The sequence below is a fragment of the Astyanax mexicanus genome, chromosome 12, assembly GCF_023375975.1.
Source record: "Astyanax mexicanus isolate ESR-SI-001 chromosome 12, AstMex3_surface, whole genome shotgun sequence".
NCBI lineage: Eukaryota > Metazoa > Chordata > Actinopteri > Characiformes > Acestrorhamphidae > Astyanax > Astyanax mexicanus.
Genome location: NC_064419.1, coordinates 39,167,750 through 39,195,232, shown reverse-complemented (window position 1 = coordinate 39,195,232; position 27,483 = coordinate 39,167,750). Strand labels below are relative to the sequence as shown.

The 27,483-nt window shown below is 38.4% G+C and overlaps 1 protein-coding gene across 3 annotated transcripts; it reads left to right on the top strand.

Moving 5' to 3' along the window:
- The first annotated feature begins 1,644 nt into the window (after positions 1-1,644).
- On the top strand, positions 1,645-27,183 carry csde1 (cold shock domain containing E1, RNA-binding). 3 transcript variants are annotated; one of them, XM_049486191.1, is made up of 22 exons: positions 1,645-1,724; positions 6,129-6,793; positions 9,956-10,180; positions 10,885-11,074; positions 12,415-12,587; positions 13,074-13,160; positions 13,577-13,674; positions 13,757-13,838; positions 14,018-14,146; positions 14,281-14,406; positions 14,911-15,126; positions 15,406-15,564; positions 18,703-18,873; positions 19,601-19,615; positions 22,484-22,591; positions 23,366-23,541; positions 23,725-23,837; positions 23,915-24,034; positions 24,184-24,362; positions 24,506-24,669; positions 25,300-25,432; positions 25,527-27,183. In XM_049486191.1, exons 3-22 carry the CDS (start codon positions 9,986-9,988, stop codon positions 25,572-25,574), a joined length of 2,682 nt encoding a protein of 893 aa, XP_049342148.1. In that variant the 5' UTR covers positions 1,645-1,724; positions 6,129-6,793; positions 9,956-9,985; the 3' UTR covers positions 25,575-27,183. The 3 variants fall into 3 exon arrangements, with proteins under 3 accessions (XP_049342148.1, XP_022526803.1, XP_022526800.1); XM_022671082.2 differs by lacking the exon at positions 19,601-19,615 and having other exon boundaries at positions 12,415-12,524; positions 15,406-15,546; XM_022671079.2 differs by lacking the exon at positions 19,601-19,615 and having other exon boundaries at positions 15,406-15,546.
- The last annotated feature ends 300 nt before the right edge of the window (positions 27,184-27,483 follow it).

Here is a 27,483-nt window from a genome sequence, read left to right as displayed (position 1 = left end):
TAGACATACATGAGACAAAAACAAGGTGCAGTGGTGTGGGGGAGGAATAGATATATAAATATAAGTAAATAAGTAAAAATAGATATATAATTATAATATAAAAGAGTGGGAGACACTATATGTTCAATACAGCAAGACACAATAAACATACGTAAGACAATAGTGCAATATTGATGGTGATTGAGATGGAATGACAGTATAAATAGTAAATAACAGTGGTGCAAATAGGGTATATGGTATATAGCTTAAATTGTGATGCATTTTGGGTGTTTGATAGTGAACTATATAGGGAATAAAACATACTGTTGATATTTTAACCAACACTACACAATGGCTGATATATTGCACTATTTCTGTAATAAGGACCAATTTAGAATGCAGATTTGTCACTGCGGTTTTTGTTTGGAGATTTTATTCTAATAAAAGAAATAAACAGTCTTTTAATATTGGATAGACAGACAGCCCATGTCTCTTCTCTCATCTCAATCATGTTAGACAGGTACAAAAAGAAGAGAAAAAAGAGGAGATTTATGAGGGATAGAAATAGAAAAAAAGATGTCCCAGCCCAATTGGGACCTCAAGATGGTTTGTTATGCGCCTGAAATAAAGAGATGTTGAAGTTTAAGAATATACCAGTTCTGCTCTGCTAAATTTCAAATTCAAAATTTGAATAGCGAAAAGTGATGCATGAGATTCATTTAGATCGATTCATTTATCACAGTGCATTTTAGAAGAGTTTTAAGAATATATAAATTATGAATTAATTTATTTACTGCTCTGCTGAAGTTCATTTTCAAAAATTTAATAGCAAAAAGTGATGCATAAGATTAATTTAGATATATTAATTAATCACAGTGCATTTAAGACGAATTTTAAGAATATGCCAGTTATGGGGCTCCGAGTGGTCCAGCGGGCTAAGTGCTGCCACTATGATCAGGAGATTGCTGGTTTGAATCCTGCTCATGTAGCTTGCCATCAGCTTCCAGAGCCCCGAGAGAGCACAATTGGCCTTGCTCTCTCTGGGTAGGTAGATGGCGCTCTCTCCCCTCATCACTCCAAAGGGTGATGTCGATCAGCACAAGGCGTCTGTGAGCTGATGTATTACAACTGAGTGGCTGTGCTTTCGTCTGAGTGCGCTGTGATGCTACTCAGCAATGCTGCATGAAAAAGACGCAGTGGCTGACTGCACAAGTGTCTTCACCCTCCTGGTGTTGGGGCATCACTAGTGATAGGGGGAGTCCTAATGAGTGGGTCCTAATTTCCGTAAAGAAAATGGTAAAAAAAAAAAAAAAAAAAAAAAATTGAAATGAAATAAACAAAATATGTCAGTTATGAATTTGTTGATTTATTGCTCTGCTAATTACCTTTCATAGCAAAAAGTGATACGTGCGATTAATTTAAATTAGATTAATTAATCGCAGAGCATGTGCTTAATTAGCTAATCTTTTCTTTAATCGTTTGATTAAAAGCACTAGTAACAAGTCTATTCATTTATTTATATATTTTTAAACGATGTGAGTGTAAGTATTTGAGTGTGAGTGTAAATTTAAAAGAAAGTATAAAAATAAAATGTAAAAAATAAAACCACGTTTTTTTTTCAATCAAATCTCGTTCTCTCCTCTCCTGCGCGCTTGTGAAATATCGCGATATCTCCCCTTCTTCTCACTACGTAATGTGCCGTGCTGCTTATGGCGGCGCTGGTGACAGTGCTGAAAGCTGTTGGGGTGAGTTTTTCCTCTTTTGTTTGGGTGATACGCAGTTTTAAGACCGCAGGGTGAAGGTAGAGGTGTGTGTGCGCTTTGTGTTTTAGGCTGGGCGGCTGTAGTGTCGTGTTTACGGTGTAAATGTTGTTATTTCCAGGGACGGGAAGGCCTGGGTGGGGGCCGCAGACCTCACCGCTCGTTTCGGCGCTGCTAGGCTGTTAGCTAGCGGGCTAAATAGCTAAATATACCGGTTAATAAATCACAGCGGAGGCGGAGTCTGCTTTAATTAGATCAACGTTTGCCTTATACTTAAAGAACTGGCAGAGAACTGTGTTTTAGACTGGCTTTTTTGTTCTAAAAGAAGTCGCATTATTGTCCTGGAAGTAGAGGTGTGAGGTGCAGACCCAGTAGATAAAAATCCACTCCAGGATTTTGTTCCCACAGTTCTGCTGCAGATCACACAGTAGGGCCGTATAGGCAGTTGAAGCAAAATCCTGGAGTGGATTTTTACTTTCTTAACCTGGATTACCCACTTCTACCTCTAACTTCACCGTTTTGTGTTTCAACGTGGCTCTGTGCTGGTTAGCTAAGTGGCTGGCTAGCTAACACACGTTAGCACCACTAGTTTCAAAGCCTTTTCTTTGTTGTCCGACATTTTTAAGCTATATTTTAACCCTCGGCGACACACATACAGATATACAAACACACTCACATGTACATATACACACACATACATATATAAACGCACAAACACGCAGACATGCAACGAACAGCCAACATAGATCCCTAAAAACAGGCGTGTTTATTTTTATATGGCAGCTAAACAAGTTTTAGCCTCAAATGTTTTTGGCCACAGCAGTGGAAAATCAGCTTTTACTAGTAAAATGTCTAAATATAGATCAAATAGATAATAGCTAAAGATAAAGCTATAGATAGATAGCTTATAGATTCTATAAGCTACTGACAACATTTCTCCCAATTAAGAAAAAAAGAATGTAATTTAGAGTATTTATTTGTGGAATAAAAAAAGAAAAAGATGCAGAGCATTCAGACCTCAAATAATGCAAAGAAAACAAGTTCATATTCATAAAGTTAAGATTTCAGAAATCAATATTTGGTGGATTATCCCTTGTTTTTAATCACAGTTTTCATGCATCTTGGTATGTTCTTACACACTGCTTTTGGGTAACTTTATGCCACTCCTGGTGCAAAAATTCAAGCAGTTCAGCTTGGTACAGATTGTTTTTAATTTGGTAAAATCAAAGACTCGTAATTTTAAGTGGCCTTTTTTCCGGAGTCGACTAAGTGTGTTTTGTAACAGTACCACATTACACATAGTGGACAATGGGCTAACTCACACTATTTACACTCAATTTGGTCTGTCTCTAAATGTTACATAATTACTAACTAAAAATCAGTACCTTTTACGTTTAAACAACATCTGAACATTTAAATGGCTTTTAAATCTCATGTTCAGCTGTTTTTGTTTTCAGCAATGGAGGAAATTAAATGTCCTTTGACAAATTGCTTGACTACCAAAATAATAATTAATTCCAGCCTATATATATCTATAATGAACCTACAGTTTTTACCATTGAAAACTTCAGTAACAAATGTCTTCAATTGGAAAATGAAATTCCAGAAATCTGGAATCTGAAATTTCACTGAATAACATCAGCAAAGCCCCACTTTTAAGGTATAGCTATTGTGAGCTGTGCATTAGAAGTACTATAAAAGAATTTAAAACAATAAAACTAAAAGAGAAGTAAAATGAGTAAATGATGTGCCAAGACAAATCTGAGCGAGGATTTCAGTGACTCTGGAACAACATTAATAAATACGAGCTGACTGCAACAAACTAAAATGCTCTTTTTGCTAAATCGTAATTTCACCTGGATGTTACAGATATTTTAATAAGATATGCATATATTTTATGCACTGCACAAGTGTTCTAGGCAACTGAAACTAGGCTTTAAATCCCAAATGTTTCATATCATAAGAGCTGCTTAAATTTGAAACTTGTGCTTAGCACTGCAGATTTTACTGTTTTTAGAAATATCTGGATGTGTGGATGGGCCTGAACAAATATCCTGTCCTTGTATCATTTGTAAAAACTGCACTACTTTTACAGATCTGATTCAGAACACTGGAGTAACAAAAAAATTGGACTCCTAAGTCAGAACTTGGGAATGATTAACATTAAACTCCGGACATGAACATTAGTTGTTAGGACATTTGGCAGGCTGATGTTGGTTTAATTCGTAACTAATAACTGTAATTAACTACAAAAGAATTGGCCTTTAGCTTCTTAGCCAGACACGCATTGTTTTGTCTATTTGTGCTGTTTTGAAAAGGAAGTCAAGGCCTAAAGTCAGTGAAACTGGAAATTTATAGAAGGATTTATTAATAGCAGCACAATTTCAGTTATTCACTAGTGAAGACCCGAGTGCTGTTCAGGGAAGGGCAGTGCAGGAACGCGCTGCAGCTGTAGTCAGAGGAGCGCGTGCTTGTTTTTCCTCGAGCCTTGACTGTTTGTGGCCCGGGCGCACTGTAACTGCACAGCGCGTGCTTTTCAGCTGTGTGTGACGCAGCCAATAACAGGGGCTTCGGAGTAGTCGGTCACAGCTGAAGAGCATGCGCTGTGCAGTTAATGTGTTGAAACGTGAGTAGCTTGATCACCACAGTGAAATTTTGGGTTTCTTAAATTCTGTCAACTGATCTCTTTACTCCAGGTAATAACTCGCAATGTTGATTTTTAAATAGTTTGCCTTTGGGTGAGTAGGCACACTGTTGGAATAAGGTTGTGGATAACACCATCCCCATTACAAACAGACAAGTTCTCAATTCCCTGATCAGGCAGCATAGCAGGGTTCACCAAAAATGCCATCTGTACACACTAACCTTTTCTGCCTCAAAGCCAGCCTGTTTAAACATAGAAAGCCCACAAGTAAAGTTTTTTTATGTATTTTAAATGTTTGTGAAATGTTACTACTTGTAAGTTTGCACTAAAGACTAAATTTACTTAAACACTTGCCTCTTAATACCATTTATCATTGTTCTGCATAGACAAAAAATTCTGTAAGGCTCAGTAATTGCAAGACTGCAGCTTAATTAGTTTAGAGATCTTTCCCATTAAGCTCCTGTTGGAAATTTACAAAAAAAAACTGTGCTGAATAAAAGAGCAGTAACCAAGTCATGCTATTACAGCTGCTTGTTTAATGGCAAAAAACAAAAATGAAGACAATTTAACGTGTAAAATTAATTGTGAAAATGTAGGATATCCCTCCTTTAAACTGTTGATCTGCCCATTCCTCAGGAGGTTGTACCACATCCCAGGATAGTGTGACCCATTTGTGAGGCTTGTTTTGATCATTAAGAGGGCAGCATGGTTGGGTGTTGCAACATGCTGTAACTAAATTGAGTCTTCCTGCATTTTAAAGATGACCTCTAGTAAATCAGTCTGATCATTTGGCCAGTTTTAAAATCGGTAAAGGCATAACCTTGTAAATATCACCTGGTTCTGTCCCGGTTGTGTGTATGTAATGTTAAGAGCTTTGTTGGTGTAGTTGTTTTTTTTTCCCATTTTGAAATAAGCTCTAGGTTGAGATGGTGTTCCATAAATACACATCTAGCTGGAGGTATTCAGAGGCCTGTTGATCTGCAGGATGGGTACATTTGGTCAGCTGCCCTTGCTACATGTGTACAGGGCAACTGAGGAAACTATATTTTTAGGCCTATGGGTGAGGAGGTTGGTGTTTGAGTTGCACAAAGAAGCCAAGGCCCAAGGCAGCAATGTACTAGTGTGATGTATTGTGATTATATATAAAACTAGCAGACCAGATAACCTTAAATTTTATTGTAATCTATATTTGCCTCTTTCTTAAAATTTTGTTTTTGTTTGTCACTGAAATTCCACCCAAATCTAAATTAATCCTAATTATTACAGGGAAACCCAGGTAACTTTTCTTTGTATAAAATGTGGGCTGGGGTTAGTGAGGTGTTGTCAACTGGAAGGTGCAGTTAGCAGAAAATGAGTTTTTAAAGTGTGTAAATGCGTAATATCAAAGCTGGAATTGTTGGTGTGTACAATAAGATGAGATTGGCACAGATTGTAGATAATCCTTTCTCCTACTCATCTCAGTGTTTAATCTGTTGTAAACCTTAAAAACACCATAGGAAGGACCAAGCATAGATGGGCAGATAAAAGCTCATCTTTATGTAAGGGAATGGTGACAAACAATAAGATATGACAACCTTGTCTAGCACAAAATAAAAAAAACAAACAAACATTATAAGATGTTTAGGCACAAGACAAAACAAAGTTCCTGGTGTAAAATTGTCAATTACTTGTCTTAATGTTTGTGATAATTGGGCACTTTAAAATGTAATCTTTATTTTTTTCTCTCTTTCTTTCTCTCCGAACAGTATGAAGTGAAAAAGAACTGATTTTGTACCATCTGAAACTCCTACTTCAAGTTCAGATCACTCAGAAGCAACAAATCAAGGAAAAAACAAACATCCCCTGAAAAAGACCCAACGGTGCAACATCTCTAAAGACGGACAAGACGGAACTTCATTCTATGACAAATTAACAGTGTAAACCATAACGACCAAACAAAGCAACCAAAGATCTTCAAAAACTGAACGACTAGATTGAAGTAATCAACCATCAACGTTAACGGCAAAGACGATACTTGATCTGAGACAAGAAGTTTGTGCCTACTCAACAGCTTTGACAAAGCACACGTCCCAACGCTGCTCCAAGCCCTACTCATCCTCCCCGCACCTCTAACTCCTCTGGGGTGCGGAGAGGGCTGCTGTCTGCTAGTTTAACTTTCTTTCTCAGTTACCTCTGTAGCCCTTCTATCTTTTTATTTTTTTTGGTCATTTTCCTCTTTTCATCTCGTTCAAAGCATTGTTTCCACACCTGCATTTGCCTTTTTTCTTTTTTCGTCCCTTTTTTTTGTATTCCTTTTTTTGTTACTAGAACGTGTGCCAGAAATTTGAAAGCAAGTGTGCGTGCTAAAGAACAAAGATTCTAAGTGTTTGACTGTCTAAGTGAAATCGACGTTCCACAACACCTAAGCAAGGTAAGTTCTGTTTCCCCCCACTTCTTGTTTAATTTTTTTATCATTGTTGTAGCAATTAACATGTAAAACACAATCAAAAATGCAGCATGAAATCTGCTGCCAATTGGCATGTTTTATACATTCTGCCAGTGTTGCACAATAAGCGTTTAAGACACAGCAAAAAAGCACACAATGAGGAGTTAAGTCCTAACAGTGATTTCTCAGTTGTTTTTCCCAAAGCAGAAGCATGCTTGATCTTGCTCAATGTAATGTAGTGTTGAATTTTATTGCTCTGATTAGTTATAGTGAGCCTGTACAGAAACGGGTCGAACAGGTTTAATTATGTGCAAAGTTATCTTTGATGTTTGTGTTGGATATGCTTTAATATCTAAGCCCTTAAACAAGTCCAGTACAAGTCTTACTGTTATGTAGGATTTAAAATATCAAATAAAGGCTCATTTATCCTCTTATTTATGAAACTGAACACGTTTCAGATAATTTAACAACTGAACACGTACTTATGAGCTTTTCACCTTTACATGCATGGTTGGTTTAGCAATGCATCCACTGGATGGTTATGGTGGATGATTTTATCTATATAATGTACTAAGTAGAAGTTCAGCCACAAGTTACTTTTCTGCTAGAGTTGGTTGGTTGTTGTGTCCGAGTGGCAGTGATCCAGTGGCCCTTGACCTATTGGCTGCACTGCCCTCACAATTTCCAGTGGCAATGTTTTGTTTGTTCGTCCTGATTTGCAGGCTTGCATAGGACGTGCACATATATGGATAAAATAAAATAAAGCATGAATGAAAGCTCATTCTGTATTCGTATTTAATGTTGAGCATAAATGAGCCTTGGATTCAACATGAAATTGGGATGTATATAACTCAAATTATGGATATCAAGTGTTTCCTCTAGCACAAAGAAAACAAATGGACCTTTACATAGCTAAAAAAAATTACAAAAAAAACATGTACCTGAACTTTCTTTGTGCCTTACACACTTGGCTTGCCTGTAGCGATCTTGTCTCAACACAAACCTTGCGATCCATGGCCCCATTTTGACCCCCGATTGTGCAGCTTTGCTCACTGGCTGTTCTTGTTGCTTTTCTTCTCCCTCCCTTATTTTGTTTTTAAGTTCTACCCCACCACCCCTTCTCTCCCTGTCTTCACCTTTGCAGAAATCCAGAGGTGTCAGCTTCACTTTACAAAATAAGGGAAGGGAATGTTCTAAATAACAAAAGAAATTGACAAAGAAAGAAAAAAAAAACGTGAAGGGTGGGAAACATATAATCCTATAAATTAGTGTTCCTGCAATCCAGGCTGAACCAGGTGTGGTAAATTTGGCCAAAGTTGTATGGGAAAATAATGGGCAGTCCCTGGAAAGGTTTTGTAGAGTTTACCTTGCCTGCGTCGCCTCCTGCTGCGTTTGTTAGCGCTGACCTGAGCAGCACCTCCCCTGTTGGGCTCAGCCTGTCTCCGTACGGCCGATCCGTAAGTGCCACCCGTCTGCCTCACCCGTCCAAACGTCCTCCCTTCATCCCTTTTTTTCCCTCGCTCTTTCTCTTATCTCTTCCCTGATCCTAACTCGTCCTTCCATCCAAGCACTCCACTTTTGTCCCCCTCTACACTGTCTGGCTTAACCTTTTCATGACCCCACCCAGTCACCGGGCTCAGAGACTAGCTTCGGCTCAGAGACGGTCAGAGAGAGGTGGCAGGCAAGGCCAGGGACGCTGTCTGGAGGAGTTAGGGGGGGTTAAACCAATTTTGCTTGCCATGTGACAAAGACTAGGTAGTCATCATAATGAATTATGAATTTTATCAATGTGGGTTATGGTACCTTTTAATTGTAAATACTACTTCTCCTTTGTCACTTTATGAACCAAACCAGCTTTTCTGTGATGTTCAAGCAGATTTACTGGATGGGAGAAAAATGTTTTCCAGTGTTTCAGTGCAGGAAAGTTTCTTTTAAGGGGCTCTATGAGAAACACTGGCACTGGAAAAGCACACTTTATGAAAAAATGTGCCTTTTGACTGGATTTGTTTAGGCATATTTCTAATGATCCAATTTTTTTTTACCTCTTTTTAACTGAAAAAAGTCAAATGTCTCTTTTAATCCACTTTGGTTTTGTGGATATACATTTACAGATGCTAATTGCCCTGGTTTGGAGCTTTTATAGACCATCTAAATAAGAGATTTTGGGCCTTTTCAATTACATTTACTGTCTTTAATGGATGTCGATAGGCAAGATGAGTAGTGATGCACTTAACTGGGACTAAACTCCCTGCGTTTCCAGTAACTCACACCAAGTATCTGGGAGTGCAAATGCACTAGACAGTTGACTGATTAGCTTTGGATTCTGCATTTTAGAATGTTAAAAGCAACATTTGGCAGTGTTGTAGTTGTGGGTTGTCACCAGTGTTTTTGCAAAAACTTGTTGGAAGGAAAACCTCTTACATAAAAGAACTTGGGAAATTGTTTTAAATAATATTTTCCAGAGTTTGCCACTGAATGACCCAGTGGTCGAGGCTGGTCATTCTGTGCCCTTTTCATGTAACCAACCATTTGCCATCGCTCTTTACTAGTTGTATCTTATTAGGCCACCTCTTCTTATTGAGTAGTGGTTCTTACGAATTCTCTTGGCATGTTGTTTATAGGACAGAACAATGATTAGAAATGTGTGTCTATATATAATAGCCTTGATTTTTGTTTAGGCTTTATTCCTATACTGTCATGACAATCTTTCTGTTACTGTGTCCAGCTTTTCCATTTGCCTTAAGCAGTGCATCTCTTATGGTCACGCATGTGAAACGGCTTGTATTGTTCGGGACACCCACTGTGTGTGTGGATGGGGGAGGGCCGCCTTTTAAGAATACTGACTTTAGTAAATGTGTTAATACATGTTTTGACTCTTAGTTGAGAGGTCAGAATTTTACCCAAGATAGGGAAACTGATCTCTCAGGCTGTCATAGGCCTTCCTCATGTTTGGCATGGGTTTAATAGGTTCCACATGCACATCAGTGCCAGCCAGTTTCCTAAACTGAGCATTTTCATCTTTTTGTTTTTAAAGTTTTGTGTATGTGGTTCTGTATGTTCTGTGTTTTGATTTGTTCATGTCTAAAGGCTTTTTAGTTTTTATATATACATTATTTTTTTCCATGAAACATTTTTCACCCCTTTCAGTTTGCATCATCCTTAAGAACTCCTTTGAAGATGGAGAGGACAAACACCGATGCATCTTCCCCTACTGTTGCTACCCCAAACCCTGCCCCAGCCCCTGCATCTGCCCTTGCAACTATCTCTTCCACCTTCAGCCAACCAATCCCTCGCTCAGCCTCTGTCTCTTGCCACACACCTCGTGCGGCATCAGGGAAAAGGCATAAGCGTGCCCCTTTGTATCAGAGATCTGTAAGTGGGCATGTTGAGGAGTGCTGCCCTGCCAGTGTCAAACACCAGCTGATTCTAATTGCATGGTTTGGGATTGAGTTTTGAATTTAACCTGCAGTGATAGTCTGAGGATTGACGATTGTCTATGGATTAAAAATAGATTATTTTTTGTGACTAATGTTTCAGCACGCTTGTTTCTAATTTGGTGTTCTCAGTAGGACTAACAAAAGCAGTGCCACTGTTGCATGCATTCACGCTGATAAATTGCCGTGTGAGACTTCCCATCGCCCCCTCTGATGCATGAGTTTCAGTGAAACAGCCAGAGAGTGCTGGCATTGTTTGTATTGATGTTTCAGTAATGAAGAGTGTTGTGAATCAGCAGAGTCCTAACCCATATAACGCATTTGACTAAGTCTGAATGTCCTCCTTTTGTTCAGAACACCACTGCAGGCAGATTACACTGGAAAACTGTGGTTCAGCTGCTGTTGTACAGGTTCTAATCCCTGCCCACTGACTTTTGTGTAAACCACGGTGTGGAAGCATATTTAGCTTGTTGTGTTTTTGAGTTGTACATGAACCTAATTCACATGCCAAACACACATGGGGAAGAGATGCCATCTCACTCCTTTATCATTTTTCTTATGTGGTTACCTCAAGTCTAACAAGCATGGCTGTCCTTTTTATGTCTGTGTTTTTAACCTATGTTTATTTTTATTTTCATATAGATGAGTTTCGACCCAAGCCTGCTGCACAGCAATGGCTTTGCGAATGGTACTGGCGTGGGCCTGCGGGAGACCGGTGTGGTGGAAAAGCTGCTCACCTCTTATGGCTTCATCCAGTGCTCCGAGAGGCAGGCTCGCCTCTTCTTCCACTGCTCTCAGTACAATGGAAATCTGCAGGAGCTCAAGATTGGAGGTAAGAGGGTGGCAGAGCAGTAGAAAGGTCCATCAGATATAATTTTTTTATTTTATAAGCCAAACAATTTGGGGGTGGTGTAAATTTTTAGTCAATAAAAATGCAGCAGACACAACATAGTTGTGGGAAGAAGTTTGCATATACTCATGGCAAAATCAGGTCTTGGACATTGCTTTGGTGGACTCTTCTCCCAAAATGGGACTAATATTTGCGTTCATGGTGGTATTTAACTGGTCCAACAGACTGCACTGGTTTAGCTGATAGTGAAAGCAAGTTTTCATCTCATTCAACCAAACCATTTCCATACAAACAACTTCTAGACATACTTTTTTTACTTAAATGGAGTTCATTTAGCAGAGATCATCTATGAGATATAATAAAAATATATAGTATCTTAATCACATTTAAATATATTGGTATTAATTAAGTATTGCCTTTTCCTAGTTCAGAGACTCAACTTAGCAGTAACTTATTTTTCTTTTTTTATATCATATATTTAAAACTGCAAAACATTTGTCTAGAAGTCAGGTTTTATAGTCTTTTTATATAGCACTGTCACTATAACCGGGAGATCGCTGGCTTGAATTCCAGGCTTGCCATCAGCTGCCAGAGCCCTGAGAGAGCACAATTGGCCTTGATCTCTCTGGGTGGGTAGATGGCGCTTTTTCCCACATCACACTCAAGCTGATTTCAGTCAGCACAAGTTGCTGCTCTTTCCTCCGAGCACACTGGCTACTCGGAAGTGCTACATCAGCAGCAGTTCGAAAAGAGATGGTGGCTGACTAGCACATGCCTCTTCTGATCCATGTGAAGTCTTCACCCTCTTGCTGTTGTGGGCATTACTAGTGATAAGGGATTGAGAGCAGCTAAGTTGGTGAGGTAATCGGCATAGCTAAAATTGGGGAGAAAAGTGTTGTTTAAGGGGGCTGTTAGAATAAAGGATAAAGTCTGGTTATTGTCTGAATAAAGTAGGCCTGTCATCAAAGTTTTTGATTTGTTGTGTAATGTATGGACATTACATCAAATTGAGTTGACCTCAGAAATGCTCAGTAGTGTTTGCTTAGTAAGAAGAGCCCATTAGTGAGTGAGTAAATATGTCTGTTTTGTTTAAAATCTGTGCTTTTAGTTTATTTAGGTTATTTAAACATTATAATCCAGTCCTGTCTGAATTTTCTTAATAGCTAAAAGTTCATTACAAAAGTGGAATAAAATTATATTAGTAAAATGGGTTGTAGTTGTAAATGGTAAAATTAGAAAAGGTTCTGTACAGTATGATGTATCATGTATGTGCTTCTTGAGGTGTGCTAGGCCTAAACCCTTTAACCTTTTATTTCTTTCAGATGATGTGGAGTTTGAGGTGTCGTCTGACAGGCGCACTGGCAAGCCAATAGCTGTGAAGCTTGTAAAGATCAAGGCTGAGGTGCTGCCCGAAGAGCGAATCTCTGGGCAGGTGGGGCCTGACTTGCACGCCTCTCCCTTTACTATGCTGCATGGTTATATACATCCACATCCAGTTAAGGAACACATTTTCTCTTGGTTGTTTTTGTCCTCGTCTCATCAGTGTCCATGTTTACTTTTACTTGTTTTATGTATTTATTGGGAGGGTGGGTTCAGGCTCATTTTAAACTCACTTGTCTGATAATGATTGAAAGTGACCTCCTCACTGGATTGTGCACTTAATAATTAAAATAGTTAAATGTAAGGAACCATATTTTTATGTGGGTTCACAATGGGCTTGAATGTCTTTGACTCTTGTCTTGTCTTGTTTTTTTTTTTTATTTGTTTGTTTTTTGTTTGTTTATTTTAAATGTGGTGATTGTGGGTTATGGGTTTGTTTGATTTAAATATTTTAGTTGTCACCTGCATGTCTCATTTAATTGTTTTAAATGGGTGCCATATGCAGTAATTCAGTAAATTCAACATTATTTTAGTATTTACTGTTGGTCTAAAACACTGTGCTTTCTCTAACTCTGTTTGTGTTTATGCCACTGCGGTACAGGTTGTCTCAGCCATCCCCAACCACCTGGATGGGAAATCTGCACCTGGCCAGGTTCCTACTGGCAGTGTGTGCTATGAGAGAAATGGGGTAAAATACTCACACAATGTTCAGCTGTACTTTTCTTTTGGTTCTGTTAAGCCTATGCCAAGTGTTTTTTTTTATTATTATTATTTTTTTTATTAATTTGATCTTTAGCTAAATTACTGGATTAATTTAATTCATTTATTTTAATCTTCTGACACCACTAATAAAAATCTGAAATGTAGTAAGACAAAAAAATAAAATAAAAACAGGTTTCGTAGGGCCCTAAAGTTGCTGCAGAGTTGTTCTGATCTTTGTGTGTGTGTATATAAAGAAAAGCCTTATTTAATCTGTTTTAATATTTACCAGCTGAAAGGCCTGATATTTAGTGTTTAATTTGTGCTATCTGTTTGTTGGAATAACATTTTCTCTTTTGATGAATGATAACTATAGAGTAACTTTCTTTATGAAACTTCCCCCAGGAGGTGTTTTATTTAACCTACACCCCTGATGATGTGGAAAGTAACATGCATCTGGACACTGGAGACAAAGTCAGTTTCTACATGGAGACTAACAAGCAGTGAGTTTTCAGTTTTCCTCTTGGTGCAAGAAACACAAAGCCCTGAAATACTTGAAGGTCAGCATGTATGTTTGTCTTTCAGCACTGGTGCTGTTAGTGCCCGGAATATTGTGTTGGTTAAGAAGAAGCAGATGAGGTGTCAAGGAGTTGTTTGTGCCACTAAGGTAAATGTGCAGCATAAATCAATCTGCTCTTTCATTCTTTCTTAATACTGAAGAATAGTTGAGTTTAAAAATGATTCAGAGCAATTTTGGGAAATCATATAAATCTTTACATATGTACAGAACCTTTTTGCCTGCTGTCCCTTTTGTAATTATTATTTTTTTTTTGTCCCCTCTTGTAGGAGGCATTTGGATTCATTGAGAGAGCGGATGTGGTGAAGGAGATTTTCTTTCACTACAGTGAGTTCAAGGGTGACTTGGAAGCATTGCAAGCTGGAGATGATGTAGAGTTCACCATTAAAGATAGAAATGTAAGTTTTGGGGTGTTAATAGATTTACATTAGTAGTTAGGTTTGTCTGTAATGAGATTTTTCTTGTTAATGTTCAAGTTGGACACACAGGATGGTTGCATTCTAAACATATATTTTTTTTCCCCCCATTATAGGGAAAGGAGGTGGCTACAGATGTTCGTCTGCTCCCTCAGGGCACAGTTATTTTTGAGGACATCAGTATTGAACAGTTTGAGGGCACAGTCACTAAAGTTATTCCCAAGGTTCCCACCAAGAATCAGGTAGGGTTTATTTATAAGGGATGCACTAAATATTTGGCAGTCAGAGATGTTGGTCCAAAAAAATTACAAAATAGCTGAACATAGTCACATTGTGGTATTTACTCTCCCTTCTGTGGCACATCCACAATCCACAAAGAGTTAATCTTAATCTTAATCTTGTTGTAAAAAACGAATGGTAAGGCTGTCTGCCTTTCAGAGGTGACTTGATTAGCACTGCTGATGTACATTTTACTATTAGAAAAGCACTGCTGAGGTAAATGTACTGTATTGAGAAATTCAAGACACATTTAATTAAACCTGCAAAAACCTGCATTCTGTATTCTGTCCTTTAGCCAAATTGTTTATTTTGTTTAGTTTCTTAAGTTCTTATTTCAGTGCAGCCCTAGCTTTCATTCCCACAATCTCATTTTTCCTCCTTCGATCTCATTAGTTAGTGACATAAATTGACATTAGCTATATGGAAGAATTTTCCATAGTTTTGATGGCAGTTTTCTTTTCTCTCAGAATGATCCCCTTCCTGGCCGAATTTGTGCCAGAATTAACTTCACAGAAAAAGAACTTCTATTTGGAGAGAAAGATACCAAGTCTAAAGTGACCCTTCTGGAAGGAGACCATGTTCAGTTCAACATTTCCACTGATCGCCGAGACAAGCTTGAGCGTGCTACAAACATCGATATTCTCCCTGACACTTTCCACTTCACCAAGGAGGCCCGTGAAATGGTGAGAATCTGTTCCTCCAAGGTTGTTGTTTGTTTTATTTTAGTTAAAGTGTATTTTAGTATGTCGGTAATTTATTTTAGTATGTTAAGTTAATTATTTTATTTGTACATTTTAATCTTGCTTACATCAAGTCTAACATGCCAATTGAACCGTTTGGACCATTCGCAGTTAAGAGATGAGGTATCCTGGTGTACTGCAGTAAAGTTTGTTGGCTCTGAAAGTTCTCCTCCACCCTAACAGCCTCCTTTCTTCCCCTCTCTTCTCTTTTTGTCTCTCTAGGGTGTGATAGCTGCAATGCGTGATGGGTTTGGCTTCATTAAGTGTGTGGACCGTGATGCCAGAATGTTCTTCCACTTTAGTGAGGTGTTGGAAGAGAGCCCACTGCACATCTCTGATGAAGTAGAGTTCACCGTTGTTCCAGTGAGTTACAGAGAAGTGGCAAGCAACTTTATTGCATTTGATATCCTGGTCTCTCTGTCTCTCTCTTACTCTGTCTCTCTTTCTCTCTCTCGCGCGCGCACTCGTGCGCTCTCTCTCACACTCTTTGCACTTTCTTTGACTTGAACCTGCTGCTGTGTCTTTTTCAACCTGTCCATATTTAAGAAAACTATTTGGCTACATCAACTGTAACATGCCAGTTGAATCACATTTTGGACCATTCGCAGTTTAAAGAGATCTAAGGTGTGACATTGCACTCCTTTTGCTGTGCGACATACTTGGACTTGCAACTTGCAAAACTGACATTACAAAAACATTCATTATAAATAATAGGAGGAGATGGCCTGTGTAGGTGAATACAGGACGTAGGATAATTCATGAAGTTGCTAGTTAAACTGTCTTATGAAACTAAATCTGAATTTATACCGTGTAATCTTGGTTCAGATTTTGGTCCAGACTTTCAGGTGTAAAAAGCTCCCTTAGTAGACTACCTTGGGTTATTGTTGCAGTAGTAGGGGAAAAAGCTGCTTTTAGAAGAGCTTCTGCATTAAAATAGCAAAGCTTTTTTGCTTGTCAAGGGAACAAAGGAATGATCATTGTAACAGGGAGGTAACTTAATTTAGTGACCCTGTTTAGATTCAAGCAGCTCTGAAGACTCCTCTCCCCCTCTGAGTTGGGTATGGAGTTGTTTATAGCCACAGTGTTAATTTGACAGATTGAGTACATGAAGGTATAGTTTCTTTAATGCAGTGTGTCTCTGGGTTGGTGCTGGTATGCATGTGGATTTTGTCTTGTTTAAAAAGGACAGTTGGTAGATAGGACAGTGTTGGATGCAAATGACTGGAATTGTTCTATTTTCTGTTAAGTAATGCAATAATGCACTTTAATGTTAAAGTTATGTGGTTTTAGAAGGAATAGTGTGGCTCAGTGTTGAACATGGGCTTTTAGGCTATGTTCTCACATTAGGTAAAAGTGGCAAAATCTGATCTTTTACGTCCTATGTGACACCGATGTGGTATTTATTAGGGCTGGCCCGAATAGCGTTTTTTGAGCTCCGGATATTCGGCACTGATTTGAAGCGAATATTCGAATATTCGTTTTTAAAAAAAGAGGTAAAAAAAAAAAAAAAGAAGCAAATCACGGCCCCTTTAATCCACTGAAAAATGTTCAATTTGCTCTGACCGACGAGACATATTCACCCCGGATTTTTGTGTTTTCACCCCATATTTTTTCTGTGTTTTTAGCCCAGATTTCTTTGTGTTTTCATCACTGAATTTCTGCTGCCCCACACCGCAGCTGCTGCTGCACGGTTTCTCCGCTGCGCAAGCCAGCCCAGTAAATTGCTGTTTGTGTTTTCACACTTAGGCTATTTGCTTAAAAAAACAAACAAAAAAACGTTTGTTCAGGAAGTATTTTATATTCTTAAACATTGGTAATTATATTAGAGGACAGTCATTGTAAACTGTACTTGGTCTATTTCGGTTAAAGGATTGTGCATATTACTGATTTTGTATTTTTGGACTTGGGCTATAAGCTCAATATTAAATATTTCGTTTGCTTAGAAATTATTTTATATTTTTAAACCATGTTAAATTATATTAGAGTAGAGGAAAGTCATTGTTAATGACGTTATTGTACTTGGTCTATTTCGGTTTAAGGATTGTGCAGGGCATAGCCGTATTACTGATTTTGTATTTTTGCACTTGGGCTATAAGCTCAATATTAAAAATTTCGTTTGCTTAGAAATTATTTTACATTTTTAAACCATTTTAAATTATATTAGATAAGAGGAAATTCGTTCAGACATCATTTTTGTAGGCCAGGCTTTTGTAACCGATTTAGCCCCTACTGTTGCCACATTACCCCTTACGTTTTATTATATAAATCAGTTTCGAAGAGCCTGCATTTTTTTATCATGTATAATAGAGGTCTGCGCGAGACTTTTAAACCCACTCTTCCACGCTCCGCGTTTCTGTCTCGTTACCGCTCCGCAAAAAAATTGCTTCTTTTAATCCCGCGCCCGCCCGCCGCATACACATTTCTGCCGCTCCCGCCCCACGTTCCTAATGTAAATTAAATAAACTACATTTAATGCTTCAAATTTACTTATATATTTATTAAAACAGCAGCGCTGAATAGTGTGGTCCCGTTCCTTACCCCAGTCCAAACACCATCGGTGTGTGCGTGTGTGTGTCGGTCCATCCTGCGCATTGAGAGTTTTCTTTAGGTTTTTTTTTTTTTTTTTTTTACAATTATTACAGTTTTCTTAACTATTTATTAATTTGCTCCCGCATCGTCTGGATTAAACTCCCGCTCCAGCCAATAACAGTTCAGTTCTGTCCCGCGCGCAAGATATTCTGACGGGACCCGCGAGAACAGAAGTGGTTAGAGTGAGGTGGAACTCTGGAAAGGAGAAAAAAAACGAATATCCGAATACCAAAATTAAAAACCGAATACCTACTCAACGAACGAATATCCGAATACCCGAATATTCGGGTCCAGCCCTAGTATTTATGTGGCAGTGAGAGCAGTAAAAACATTATAGAATAGAATGGAATGTATACGCTCTGAGCTACTTCAATATGTTAAACTGGAATCCATATGTAATTTGCTACAATGTTGAAAAAAAGGCTGTGTAAGGACTATGGAAAATGGATAGCTCTGAATAATGGTTTCATTGGTGGGATAATGAGGTAACAGCTCGTAATTATGCTTCAATAATATTAGAAGATTTGGGTTCAAGTGCTCCGTGTTTCTAATGAACTGGCCAGGAGTACGACCACAGGATGCAGCTGCAGTGTCAAAGAAAAATTAAAAACTCATTCATAGCTATTGAGATTCTGTTAAAGATAAACGACGAAACAATAAACCAAAAAAAATAATGTAAAGCAATGCTCTTTTATACATGTTCATCAGTTACTCAGCATGAACTTTTCACTCTACACTGCATTGTGTGTCCATCAGACTTGGTGAGAGAATCTAATTTGGTCCACTTTTACCTGCTGTGTGAAAGTAGTCATACATTGAATTGATTTTCCTGTGATTGTTGCTGTGAGCTAATGTGACAGTTACTAACTGAAGCTTTAATCTGTTACCCCTAAGCACTTGGACTCTAACCAGTCATTTCTCTTTCATTAGGACATGCTGTCAGCCCAGAGGAATCATGCAGTGAGGATCAAGAAGCTACCCAAGGGCACAGTGTCCTTCCACACCCAGTCTGAGCAGCGTTTCTATGGTGTTGTGGAGAAGGAGGCCATGTGTGCTTCCAACAGCAAAGCTAATGTCAGCCCCAGCAAGGGCAAAGAAAAGGTAAATTTCTTATGTATATTAACACCATTTGATTTCTTCATATGGGCTCATTCTTTCAGCTCAAAGCTTTTCAGGTTTTTCTTTCCTACCCTGATTTTTTTTTTCTCAGTAATGAGAAGTAAGTAGAATAAATACTTTATTTTTATTTATTTTGTTTTTTTCTTTTATGACCTGTCTGAGACCCTTCTGCCTTTTACTTTCTGCCTATATTTTCTTTTTTCATCTCTTCTTTCTAATCTTTGTTCCCATTTCCTTTCCCCCCCTTTCAATCATGCTCCTCTTCATTAGAAAAAAGAAAAGGTAGGCTTCTGTTTTCTGCATGCAACCTTTCAGACAACATGCAGAGGTTAATTAGAAAACCTGAAATGTCAGTGAAATGTTTAAAACCACGCAGTAACATTTTAAACCACTGAAAACAGTTTAGTTGTGATTTCTAGGAATGCATCATTTTTTTGCCAATTTAAATGGCATGTTTTGCATAATTTATGCCTAGATTCAAAGTCCAGCTGTTATATAAAAAATGCAAAAAGCTGTTCAATATTCAGCCTTTATCCAAACAGGCTTCTTTTGTTTGTTTGGACATATTTTAACTTCTGATCTCAACTGATTTCCTTAGGGTGGACTTTTCTAATCTTATTTTAAACATTAGGGTTTTTAATTTGGTATTTAGTGTGAAGGATATAATGGCTTACTTAAATTATCTACTTGTTTCTTTCCGTCTTTCAAGGTTAAAGTTGATAAGGTCAGTTGGGAGATTTTAAAGATGAGTTATCAGCATGTGTTTTTGAAGTTTCATATAAATATGAAGTTTAAGGGACTGCTTTAGTAACTAGCGGCACGTGGAGGCTGTTTTAACTAATAAAGCCACTAGGGGTGTGCGATTTTGACAAAATATTTCAATTCGTTATTTTGTCATTTAACGATAACTATTTTTCCATTGTTCAGAAATGTTGTCTAATTATACTTACCTGCACTTTTTAAAGGAAGATAACATTTGAAATCAGAGTGCAATGATCAGTGTACGTATTTGTAAACCATGTGGTCTATCAGGTGTTCTCAAGCTTTTATGTTTTTTTATGTAAATAAGAATCTAATTATATATACACTGCTCAAAAAAATAAAGGGAACACTCAAATAACACATCCTAGATCTGAATGAATGAAATATTCTCATTGAATACTTTGTTCTGTACAAAGTTGAATGTGCTGACAACAAAATCACACAAAAATCATCAATGGAAATAAAATTTATTAACCAGTGGAGGCCTGGATTTGGAGCCACACACAAAATTAAAGTGAAAAAACACACTACAGGCTGATCCAACTTTAATGTAATGTCCTTAAAACAAGTCAAAATGAGGCTCAGTATTGTGTGTGTGGCCTCCACGTGCCTGTATGACCTCCCTACAACGCCTGGGCATGCTCCTGATGAGGTGGCGGATGGTCTCCTGAGGGATCTCCTCCCAGACCTGGACTAAAGCATCCGCCAACTTCTGGACAGTCTGTTTTGCAACGTGACGTTGGTGGATGGAGCGAGACATGATGTCCCAGATGTGCTCAATCGGATTCAGGTCTGGGGAACGGGCGGGCCAGTCCATAGCTTCAATGCCTTCATCTTGCAGGAACTGCTGACACACTCCAGCCACATGAGGTCTAGCATTGTCCTGCATTAGGAGGAACCCAGGGCCAACCGCACCAGCATATGGTCTCACAAGGGGTCTGAGGATCTCATCTCGGTACCTAATGGCAGTCAGGCTACCTCTGGTGAGCACATGGAGGGCTGTGCGGCCCTCCAAAGAAATGCCACCCCACACCATTACTGACCCACTGCCAAACCGGTCATGCTGAAGGATGTTGCAGGCAGCAGACCGCTCTCCACGGCGTCTCCAGACTCTGTCACGTCTGTCATGTGCTCAGTGTGAACCTGCTTTCATCTGTGAAGAGCACAAGGCACCAGTGGCGAATTTGCCAATCCTGGTGTTCTCTGGCAAATGCCAAGCGTCCTGCACGGTGTTGGGCTGTGAGCACAAGCCCCATCTGTGGACGTCGGGCCCTCATACCATCCTCATGGAGTCGGTTTCTAACCGTTTGTGCAGACACATGCACATTTGTGGCCTGCTGGCGGTCATTTTGCAGGGCTCTGGCAGTGCTCCTCCTGTTCCTTCTTGCACAAAGGCGGAGGTAGCGGTCCTGCTGCTTGGTTGTTGCCCTCCTACGGCCTCCTCCACGTCTCCTGGTGTACTGGCCTGTCTCCTGGTAGCGCCCCCAGCCTCTAGACACTACGCTGACAGACACAGCAAACCTTCTTGCCACAGCTCGCATTGATGTGCCATCCTGGATGAGCTGCACTACCTGAGCCACTTGTGTGGGTTGTAGAGTCCGTCTCATGCTACCACGAGTGTGAAAGCACCACCAACATTCAAAACTGACCAAAACATCAGCCAGACAGCATAGGTTCTGAGAAGTGGTCTGTGGTCCCCACCTGCAGAACCACTCCTTTATTGAGTGTGTCTTGCTAATTGCCAATAATTTCCACCTGTTGTCTATTCCATTTGCACAACAGCAGGTGAAATTGATTGTCAATCAGTGTTGCTTCCTAAGTGGACAATTTAATTTCACAGAAGTTTGATTTACTTGGAGTTATATTGTGTTATTTGAGTGTTCCCTTTATTTTTTTGAGCAGTGTATATTAGTGCTGAGTCACTTAAAACATAATTATATAACTCAATTAATCCTGATTAAAATCATGCCAAAAATTATTCTGGTAGTTCCTATATTTTCTGGAAAGGTGTAATAATTCTGTTGTGTACCATTCAACACAAACATGTTACACAAACATAAGCTACTAGTCTTCCGGTGTGAATGCAAGGATAGCCTATGCTAGCACACTGTATTAGCATTCTCGATGCAAATGTGCAGCAGTCTATAGTGAACACGTGTGATCAAGGCGTTTAGTTCTTTTTAAGTAGCATATCCATCATTTCAGCCTGCAAATCGTTAAAACAGCAATTACTATATTAGATTTTGTATCGCACACCCCTAAAAGCCACAAGCTGCTAACCTACCGCTGATTTCACCCCACATTTCATTCAAATGTTTCCACAAACATTTAGTTTTCATTAATTTATATAAATGTTTGATTATAGTTTATGCAGACTAATCACTGTTAGTTGTATTTTTGTTGCATTTGTCTGATTGTACTCATACTATTAATGCATTTTAGTCTTGCATTGGGCCAGTGTTCATACTGAAGCCTAATTAGCACCAGTTAGGCTAATTAGAGCACATTTTTTAAATGTTGTGGAAAAAAAATAAAAAAAATTACATTTTCATTGTCTGGGTATTAATTGCTTTTCTATAGCATTAGATTCAGGGGGGGAAAAGGCATCCTATACAGCTGGCTTTACTTGAGTTTGAAAACTGTTGCAACAGAGCTGAAGGCTTAGGTTACAGATACAGATAACAGAATTTCTCTTCTAAGTAAAATAAATAAGTCACTCCCCATCAGTTCCTATTCTTATTCTAACAGTGGCTTATTCAGTGTCTGGGACTTCTGTGGACCGGGTTCTGTCCTGTGTTCTAACTGATCATTTTGTATGGTGTGTGTGCAGGATATAGAAGAAGGAGTGATTGCATATGAAGACTGTGGAGTGAAGCTGACTGTGCCCTATCATCTTAAGGATCTGGATGGATGTGTGTTTCCCCAGTTAGGAGAGAAGGTACTTTTCACATTTCAGTATTATTAAATGGACAGTATTGTTTATTGCAGTAATTATTGGGACAGTATTTTGTCCCAAAAAAAATCTATTGTGACAGGACTACATTTTAGTGTTTTTAAATTATTTTAATTAAGTATAATTAAGTTAGTTTTTTTTAGCCAAAGTTCTAGGCTGTCCAATAAGAATGGATATGTGCATAAGAAGTGTTAACTTTTGGCTTAGGTCATCAAACAACGTGAAACATTTTCTATTAATTTAATCTTTTAGAGTCTATAACCACATTTATAACACATTTTAAATTAATTAATATATTAAGGCATTATAAACATGGCTAGAAATACTTACATATGCATAAACCATTATAGCCATGTTTATTATGCATTATGAATTACAATCCTAATACGTTATAAGCTATGCTTATAATATATATGTTAAAATGGTATATATCGGTCATTAATAATCTAGTCCCATGCTGAAAGTGTCACTTTACTTGTAGCACACAAAGACCTGTTAAAATATGTTATAAGTGGCTATAACTAATATTACATTCAAGACAAGTATAATTTATGAGCAGTTCAAAAAGAGTATTTTTGAGGGTGTGTAAGTTTTGTTATGCATTCTGTTGTGGGTATATTTAGAGAGTCTTATGGTGATGACATTTAATAGAAAGTGTTACCACATTTTCCTTTGAGTGAAGGGTGTATTTTGTCTAATGTAACTGTCTGCACAATGTATTGAGGCTTTAACTAAATGAATTTAATTTCTGCTTTTCAGGTGGAATTCTCAATCAGTGAGGTGAAGAGGACTGGCATGCAGAGTGCAGTCTCCCTCAAGATCCTCAATCGCACCACCAACACAAAGAGGCTTTTGGGCTTCATCGCAACACTGAAAGATAACTTTGGTTTCATTGAGACAGCCAATCATGACCAGGAGATTTTCTTCCACTACAGGTAATGCAAGTCCCTCCGAGGAGCGACTCTCGATGTATTTACTGATTTTTGAAGCAACTGCTTTAGAGTTTTCAGAATCTTTCAAAACTTTGAATTATTTGTATCTTTTATTTGTTTATTATTATTTATTTTTTTTGTGGATATTTATAATTGGATTATATTTGAATGTGTGTTTCTGTGCAGTGAGATGTGTGGTAATGTGGACAACCTGGAGCTCGGGGATGCAGTGGAGTATACTCAGGCTAAAGGCAAAGGGAACAAAATTAGTGCTGAGAAGGTCACCAAAATTCCACCTGGTATGGAATCATTTTATCAGTAGTATTTTTATATATATATATTCTGTGTTTTTAAAGCTAAATATTCTTGTTTCCAGTGAACGGAGTAGGAGAGGATATTAGCACTAATGTGCTTATGGGGAAAGTGATTCGACCCCTGCGCAGCGTGGACCCCTCTCAGACTGAGTATCAGGGGCTTATCGAGGTCACAGAAGAAGGTGAGCAGCTAAATCTTTTTACTTTCAGTTTACTTAATAGTTTCTTACATCTGATTCAAATGCTGAAGTTAACAGAGGTTCAGAGGTAATACTTTTTGTATTTTAACCTTTTACTAATTTGCTCTGCTGATCTAACCCTGTCCTACCAGGCTCAAGTAAGGGACAGACTTATCCGTTTGGCATTGTGGGAATGGGCAACAAAGGGGACTGCCTGCAGAAAGGGGAGCTGGTGAAGTTTCAGCTGTGCACTGTGCCTCAGACCGGGCAGAGAATGGCCTGCAATGTCGTCCCACAGCGCCTCGCTCTGGTGGAGTGTGTTAAAGACCAGGTAATGAAGAATGTTTACTCTTCAGCACATATGTGACTATTAAATGATGTTTTCTCAGTTTATTTGAAGGCTCTTCCTACTACCAGCCATGCTGTGAAATAGGCTGACTTTATTGTTTTTTTTTTGCTTTTGTATTGTCCCAGTTTGGTTTCATCACATATGAGGTAGGTGAGAGCAAGAAGCTGTTCTTCCACATGAAGGAGGTGCAGGACGGTCTAGAGCTTCAGGCAGGAGATGAGGTGGAGTTCTCGGTCATCCTGAATCAGCGCACAGGGAAGTGCAGTGCCTGCAACGTTCGCAGAGTCAGGTCTGGCAACCATCATTTCATTTTCTGTTTCTCCTGGTGTCTCATTCATTTTTTATTCAGGCTGTATGATCTTATAAGGGTCAGCCTATAATATGCACAAAAGGCCTGTAAATAACATCTAAATAAATAATTGTTCACACTGTGTCATCAGCTAAAGTTTGAATTTCACTTGATTTCACGTTTTTACTATTTTGGGGGGAAAAAAAAAACACAAGGGAAGATCTTGAAGTTTGTATGATGGCATCTTAACCTCAAATACCTAATTTAATACAGATGTAGCGAGATGTATTTCCCTTATCGTGTTAAACTTTTGAACAACTTGCTCTGTCTGAATATATAAAACAAAGTGCATGCCACAAATAGCCAAATATGCTGAAATAGCATTAAAACTCCAACAACCAACCGTGAAATTATTTGTTGGTTGTGAAACATAAATCTATTTTTTTATTTTTAAATCATGATTACCCAAGTTAAAGTAATCACACTCACTGTTGTAAAACAATTAATGCTATAATGTGTCCGTCACATTCCTAAGATCAGGTGGAATTTAGGTTTTAGGAATTAAGAATTAGGAATTAAGTTTGTAAAATCTGTTCAATAGCTCACTACAAATGTTTGTGTCCAAACCAGCGAGTGTCCTAAACCAGTGGCAACCCCTAGACCTGACCGACTGGTGAATCGTCTGAAGAGCATCACCCTGGATGATGCCAGTGCCCCACGTCTGGTGATCATTAGACAACCCCGGGGTCCTGATAACTCAAAGGTAAACTTTCCTTACAGCCATTTTGCTCATTTTTTATTTATTATATTGCTTTTTGGAAGTTGTGTAACCTAACTGTCTGTTCTTTCCCCCCAAGGGCTTCAATGTGGAGAGGAAGCTTCGCACGGCCAGCGTGATCGAGTGATTTTACCATTAGCTGCTCGTCCCTCTCCGTAATGACATACAGCACCTCAGAAAACAAAAGCAATCAAGACTACAGGACAGGGAAGGGATTTGCACTGTTAAACACCAATAAGTAACATGGAGACAGACATTTATAAACACACACACAAACACACACACAAACACACACTCTTACACACACTCTTACACACACACACACGCAAACACATCAGCATGCACATGCCCTTTCCCTGTCCCAGAATCCCTTCCAAAAGAATCCACTCATTTCACTTTACCTTTCATGTTAGTGTGGTGTTTGCGAGCTTATCGACGAGAATTCCCTGTTTGTGTGAGTGTGTGTGTGTGTTCTGTGAGTTCTGTATCAAGTATTTTTTTAAATAAACGTTTGAGGGAATGGAAAGTGTTAGTGTTGAGAGAACGAGAGAAAGTGAGGTTTCACGGTTGCAACGCCTGTGGAAATCAGGTGTGGAGGAAATGTGTTGGTTAATCTGTTCCCATTTTTGGCTCAAAGTGAAAATGTATGGAATCGTGTGCCTGTTTCTATTATTTTGTCCTTTGTATTTCTCCCTTGTGGCAGTGTGAGTGAGGGATGTCTGGAGAGTTGTAATTTCTTCAACTTTGCTGATTTTTGTTCTTTGTCCTCTTGCCGGAAACACTCTTTGTTGAGCATCTCAATTCCAGATCAACTTCTTCACTCTTCAGTGGAGAGATGTTGGTGCGTCTCACAAGCTTCTTCTGTTCCGTTACTTAGAACAGCTTTTGCAACCACTTGCGTTTGAAGCACTGCTCTAGATGTAGACTGCTCATGTCATACTATGATTTTTGTTTTGTTTTCCTCTTTTTCCTTCCCCAGTTAATTTTGAGTTGAGTTTTCTTAATTTTTTTTTTCTTTTACTGCTGTCTTTGATTTCACAAACTCCTTCCATGTTTGCCAGATGCAGAATTCCTAAAGGCATCTTGTATCCTGCAGTCCTTTTATACTGTTTGTTTTGTTTTGTTTTTCTCCCTCTTTGCACACCATACTTGTTTTTTTTTTTTTTTATTATACTATTTAAACTCACTGTCTGCTAATGAGAAAAGTAAGATTAAGGTGCCTAAAGTCTATAAATGAAACAAAACGACAAAAAAAGAAAAAAAAGAAAAACAAACCTCAAAAAAAGACTATAGACTTCGACTTTATCCCCAGCCAGTCACCAGAAATTTAAGAACAATCTTAGGGTGGCATTTTTTTTGTTTTTTCTCTTCTCCAAGTAGAATTAATACTGGTCTGCATCCCAAGTACCCGTGGATGAAAAATGCTATATGTAATGTGTGCTTTTTACTTAGTGGGAGGTTTAAAAAAAATATATAAAAAAATACAAAACAACGCAAAGTGTAACGTGAGAAATAAAAGGGGTAAATAATACACAAAAGGTTCTATTCGAAATCATGATCAGGATTTCAATTAATGTGGATAGAGACTTTGCTGTGCTTCTTACTGAAAATCAGAATATTACTGTTATGAATTTTCTCTGGAGGCCAGTGGGTTACTGTTGAGCCACTTGTTCTCCTCTATACTTTTGTTAATGGTCTTGAATGAAACAATTGAAATAAACGTTTTATGAAAATCATTACTTTGTGTGGTAGATTTATTGGATTGTTTCAATGATTGCCTTTTAGGGTGCTTTTACACTTTTTTTTTTTTTTTTTTTTTTTTAAACACATTTTTACGCTTATTAGATTCACATACCAGATTGTACGTCTGGTGTGCTCAACTGAACATTAAGACCACGTGTGGTCGGTTTTGAATTAATGCTCATTATTTTTCTTTGCATTTAAACACTTTTCCATTTTTATCTGAGCCATTTTTTTTAAATCTAAGCCAATCCACTCACTAGAACTCTTCCTCCTGCGAGGCTCCCCATCTTAGG

Bases quoted from the DNA above. Each gene is read 5' to 3' on its own strand.
- csde1 (XM_049486191.1), top strand. From the start codon at position 9,986: ATGGAGAGGACAAACACCGATGCATCTTCCCCTACTGTTGCTACCCCA. The intron at 14,147-14,280 runs GTAAGTTTTGGG...CCCCCATTATAG, and splicing joins TCACCATTAAAGATAGAAAT to GGAAAGGAGGTGGCTACAGA. The intron at 24,670-25,299 runs GTCTGGCAACCA...TGTCCAAACCAG, and splicing joins TGCAACGTTCGCAGAGTCAG to CGAGTGTCCTAAACCAGTGG.